This window comes from Sinocyclocheilus grahami, unplaced genomic scaffold (assembly GCF_001515645.1).
Source record: "Sinocyclocheilus grahami isolate Dianchi unplaced genomic scaffold, SAMN03320097.WGS_v1.1 scaffold119.1, whole genome shotgun sequence".
NCBI classification, from domain to species: domain Eukaryota; kingdom Metazoa; phylum Chordata; class Actinopteri; order Cypriniformes; family Cyprinidae; genus Sinocyclocheilus; species Sinocyclocheilus grahami.
This window is the reverse complement of record NW_015505298.1, coordinates 1,060,900-1,066,639: the sequence shown is the minus strand read 5'-3', so window position 1 is coordinate 1,066,639 and position 5,740 is coordinate 1,060,900. Positions and strand designations below refer to the sequence as shown.

At 38.2% G+C, this 5,740-nt stretch overlaps 1 protein-coding gene across 1 annotated transcript in view; it reads right to left on the bottom strand.

Moving 5' to 3' along the window:
- The window catches only part of LOC107589743 (CAP-Gly domain-containing linker protein 3-like), a 16,161-nt gene that overhangs the window by 785 nt on the left and 9,636 nt on the right, over positions 1 to 5,740 (bottom strand). The window contains exons 5-12 of the mRNA XM_016278265.1: positions 3,846 to 3,939; positions 3,476 to 3,637; positions 3,091 to 3,209; positions 2,132 to 2,368; positions 1,879 to 2,014; positions 1,585 to 1,731; positions 187 to 321; positions 4 to 22 (exon numbers count right to left, since the gene is read on the bottom strand). Coding sequence (XP_016133751.1) covers positions 4 to 22; positions 187 to 321; positions 1,585 to 1,731; positions 1,879 to 2,014; positions 2,132 to 2,368; positions 3,091 to 3,209; positions 3,476 to 3,637; positions 3,846 to 3,939 — 1,049 coding nt within the window. The remainder of the gene's footprint in view (positions 1 to 3; positions 23 to 186; positions 322 to 1,584; positions 1,732 to 1,878; positions 2,015 to 2,131; positions 2,369 to 3,090; positions 3,210 to 3,475; positions 3,638 to 3,845; positions 3,940 to 5,740) is intronic.

Below are 5,740 nucleotides of genomic sequence, written 5' to 3'. Positions count from 1 at the left end.
AACTCCACACCAAACCAATATCCTGATCACAAGAATCCACACACACAAAATTCTAAACACTTACTGCACATTATTGTACTTATATGTGATTTCATATTAATTATAAGGTAATTGCAAATCATCATGTCAGGCTTATTCTCATGTCATTATATTATACCATTATCTTAGACCTTCAGATAGACATACCTGGAGCAAAGTCTGTCTTGCCAAAAAAGCGGACGATCCCTTGCTTTTGGCCAGCCACCAACACCTGATCCCCAACCTCAACCTTGACTCCATCAGGATCCAAACTGACCCCGGACAGATGTTTGTTTCTTGGAGCTGGTGCAGAAGATGACAAACTTCAGATATACACCAGTGTCTCAGGCTCACCAAGGCTGCATTTATTTGATCAAAAAATGCAGTGTAAATTAACATTGTGAAATACTATTAGAATTTCTATTTTAATAGAAAATTCTGAATATTAGAATGATTTCTGAAAGATCATGTGACACTGAAGACTGGATCAATGGCTGCTAAGAAAAAAAAACAAGCTTTTTCATCAAAGGAATAAATTACATTTTAAAATATATTAAAACTGAGAACAGTTCTTTTGAATTGCAATAAGATGTCACTGTTAATATTACTGTTAATCAAATAAATGCAGCCTTGGTAAACAAGAGACTTTTAAGTGGTCACACATTAACTTGGGTTTAAACAATGATTTGATAACAAATTGATAAGAAAATGAACATTGGACAACACAGAACTTCAAATGCACATATAAAATAGATAGATGTTTGATATATAGATGTTATCACTCACTCTTTTCACAATCTTTCTCTTTTTTCTCTTTTTTGATCCTGCCGGTTACGCGAGACAAATCCATGCGAGGGGTTTTTGGGGTGGAGGTGACCGAAGAGGGGGCCTGCTCAAGAGCTTTGCTGATTTTTGACACAGGGGCGAAGATGCCTGAAGAATGGACGTGTACACCAAATATTAAACTCTAGATTATTTCATCTGAATAATGCGATCAGTCTGAATCTCAATTCATGCTTGCTGTTGTCATTACAATAATTATAAAATGACTTTTATAATACAGAAATGAAGAGAACACACCTTGTTTTGGGGGGCAGATAAAATAGCGCATCCCACCCACACTCCCATCATTCTTGCCCTCCGGCTCGTCCAGCTCGATACCAACCCACTGCCCACTAGCAAACTCAGTAGTGCCACAGAAACGGAGGGTGCCAGTCTGCAGAAAAGAGGCATTCTGTTTTATATATATATCCTATATTCTCCTAGGTCCTTTAGACACTGCATCCATTCTTCAACATCTTTAAACACACAGACTCTCCTAATCTCACCTATATTAAAACTGAGAACAGTTCTTTTGAATTGCAATAATATTTCACTGTTAATATTACTGTTAATCAAATAAATGCAGCCTTGGTAAACAAGAGACTTTTAAGTGGTCACACATTAACTTGGGTTTAAACAATGATTTGATAACAAATTGATAAGAAAATGAACATTGGACAACACAGAACTTCAAATGCACATATAAAATAGATAGATGTTTGATATATAGATGTTATCACTCACTCTTTTCACAATCTTTCTCTTTTTTCTCTTTTTTGATCCTGCCGGTTACGCGAGACAAATCCATGCGAGGGGTTTTTGGGGTGGAGGTGACCGAAGAGGGGGCCTGCTCAAGAGCTTTGCTGATTTTTGACACAGGGGCGAAGATGCCTGAAGAATGGACGTGTACACCAAATATTAAACTCTAGATTATTTCATCTGAATAATGCGATCAGTCTGAATCTCAATTCATGCTTGCTGTTGTCATTACAATAATTATAAAATGACTTTTATAATACAGAAATGAAGAGAACACACCTTGTTTTGGGGGGCAGATAAAATAGCGCATCCCACCCACACTCCCATCATTCTTGCCCTCCGGCTCGTCCAGCTCGATACCAACCCACTGCCCACTAGCAAACTCAGTAGTGCCACAGAAACGGAGGGTGCCAGTCTGCAGAAAACAGGCATTCTGTTTTATATATATATCCTATATTCTCCTATCCTTGGTCCTTTAGACACTGCATCCATCCTTCAACATCTTTAAACACACAGACTCTCCTAATCTCACCTTTGTTTCATCCAGCACCACACGGTCCCCTAGTTTGAGGCCTAGAGAGGAGAGCATAAGGTTGCCGGGAATGTTGTCATAATTGGGCAGGGTGGCCCGGGGGAGGTTACAGCTGAGAGGCACTGCATCCAGCAGCAACTGTTTCAGCTCTTTAGCCACCATGGCAGCCTCAGCTTTATCCAGACTCATGTCCATAGGGTCAGGGACAACCTCAGCAGGCTCTTGACCCTTATCATTCTGTAGCAGGCAGAGAGTTAATTTTGAGATTACAGACATTGCCTTCTGGGTCAATAACATAGTCACAGTTAATCTTTTAGTAAATATAAACTACTGTTCAACAGTTTGGGGTCAATAAGTTAGAACTTCTATTCAACAAGGATGCATTAATTTGTTCAAAGGTAAAGACATTTATAATGATACAAAAGTTTTCTATTTTAAAAAAATGCTGTTCTTTTGAACTTTCTATTCATCATAGAATTTTTTTTTTTAACTTTGATAATAATAAGAAATGCACCAAATCAGCATATCAGAATTATTTCTGAAGGATTGTGTGATAATGAAGACTGAAGTAATGGCTGCTGAAAATTCAGCTTGGCCATCAAAGGAATACATTATATTTTAAAATATATTCAAATAGAAAACAGATATTTAATTGTAATAATATTTCACAACATTATTTTACTGTATTTTTTATCAAATAAATGCATTCTTAGATAGCCAAGAGACAAAATGTTAGAAAATTTTACTAACCCCAAACTTTTGAATGGTAGGATATATTTGTGCATCTTATTTCATATATACAGTGGGTCCATATAAAATTATCTGGTTACTAATGAGAGTATTCTGAAAAACAGACCAACAAAGACTTCTGAAACATTAATCCAATATGAACGGAGTGGATTTATAGCAAGGTCAATCAGGTTGATTAACTCAAGTGAAGTTTAAATCATCATGCTCACTCTAACAGTAGGATTGGCTCCATGCTCCAGTAAACATTTGACAGCACCGAGACAGAGGTTGGAGGCGGCGATGTGCAGGGCTGTGCCATGATAGAAGTCACTGCAGGTGGAGTTGAGCACTGTGTAGAGAAAAGAGAACCAGACACGTTGAAGAACACCCACCTTTATTAGTGGAAAATGTAATGAGATGCCAAATACTCATTAGCCTCTTCATCATTTCCTTGTGCATGATACTTGACATTTTCTAAATGACTTAACTATTTAGCATTTTATGTCTCAGCTTGTGTGTGAGAATGTGACTAGATTGTTTCAAAAAGCATTTGGCTTATTAAAAAATTGAGATGCTGTCGTGAATACAAACACTGTTTATGCTTTTGAAATTCACCTTTAGGCTTGGAGCCTTTGAGCAAAACACGAATCAGTTCTGGTACATCGAAGTAAGCTGCATAATGTAGGGCATTCATGTTGGTCCAACGACTGCGCAGACTCACATCAGCTCCCAGAGCTAGCAGCTGATTGGACAGCCGGAGTGCTGCCTCAGGATCACCTGAAAGGAAAATACATTTGTTACTATACCAACGGTCACACGATTCGCTTTTATTATGTCGGCACGTGTGAAATGCACCGCTAGGTTAGAGCTTTTAAAGGAGTTAGAATTTAATTACCTCAATTACAGAGAAATGCCAGATTTGGATTGTGGATTACAAGGCAAGTCAGGGCAAAAAACTCCAACCGTCAACTACAGTGTCACTCACCCACTCCGTGAGCTCCTGCTTTGCAGCAGTAGTGGAGAAGAGTCATATCCGTCAGGCCATCACGGTCATTCACATGGCAACCTCGCTTTAAAATCTGAAAGTGACAATGGGAAAGAACATGAAGAGTTGATCAACATATGATGAACTTCCATGCAACTGGAAGCCAATTAATAACTAATGTGGATTTGCGGGCAATTACGGTCTTGAGTAGATAAAGCTTTTCAAAAGCAAATGGGCACTTTCAAAGCTGGACGAGAGCCATATTAATGAGATGAAATGATGAAAAATTAAGCCAATTAATATTAATGATATGTGATACAAAGAAGCCTTATTGCTGAGTCATCCTTAATGTCACATTTTCTTAATGTATAGCAGTCATTTTGTGGAAAACTTAGAGCTGATATGCAAGAATCCCACTGATTAGAGTGCATTATAACTGAAAATGAACACAGGTCCATTTACATACCAAAAGACATCAAAAAGATTTGTGTATAAGTAAAACATATGAAAAATGCCATCCATCCCAAATCTTCACAATTTTAATCCTCTACGTGTACTTGTATCCCTTCAGAAAAATACAACTCAAAATCATCCTAAGGTGTTTTTTCAAGTTGGTCTGGTTTGCTGGTTTTTCTCTGACACCAGTGAAACCAGCATAAACCAAGTAAAAGGCCGGTTTAAGCTAGTCTTGTTAGGAAGATTGTGAAAACTTTTAACCTTATGAAACCCTTTTCTTTGATTACACATCACAAGTCAGACCCACAAGGCAAAATACTGGTGGGCAGTGAGAGTTCTTCTTCACCGAGACCTGACAGGTGGAGCTGATTTTAGGCAGGACTCAATGTAAAGATCAGTCAAATATAGGAGGCTTGTTACCACTGCCATCAATCCCTACAGCTCCAGTTCCTCTAGGGACACCCTTCTACAGCAAGACACCTCCTTATCCATTACCCATCTTTACGGACCACAAGCAATAGTGTGCATATGAACATGAGTGTTTACAAGTGCTTACAAAGACTTAAATTAATATGTTAGTCAATTTAAATAATAAAAATAACGTATAAATGACCCTTTATCAGTACAACGTGTGTCAGATTAATTTAATCCACTGACATTTATTTTCCTGCACTGCAATCGAATCACTTTGGCAAAAGTTAATATAGAACTTAATATAAAGCTTAAAGGATTAGTTCACCCAAAAATGAAAATTAGCCCATAAATTACTCACCCTCAAGTCATCCTAGGTGTATATGTCTTTCTTCTTTCAGACGAATCCAGTCGGAGTTATATTCAAAATGGTCTTTGATCTTTCAAGCTATTTCATGGTACTTAGCGGGTGTTGCATGCTTCAGTCCAAAACAAGTTCAATAAAAAGCGCCCATCCATAAAAGAAAAAAGTCTCACACGGCTCCGGGGGGTTAACAAAGGCCTTCTGTAGTGAATCGATGCGTTTTTGTAAGAAAAATATCCATATTCAAAACGTAATAATCACTTTAAAGCTTGCGCCAACAGTTGTACACGGAAGCAGCTCCGGGAGGATGATGTAAGATGCGCCAGTGAGCCTCGTGAAAACCAACGTTTGTTAACAGGAGTAAAGGAAGCAAAGTTTCCTTACTTTAGAAAAGGAAAACCAGTCTCCTCTTGGTTTATATCGAAATCCTCTGACATTCTTCTTTACAAATCCTTGTTTTGTACTTCTAATTAGTGACCGTTGTTTTGTTTTGATCTCTCCGCTGCGTGTCCGCGTGCGTCACTTCTGAGCGGCGCATGCGTAAAGCTGTCCTCACACGTCATTCCCCCAGAACTGCTTTCTTGTACAACAGTGAGCGCAAGCTACATTAAAGTGATTATTACGTTTTGAATATGGATATTTTTCTTACAAAAACGCATCGATT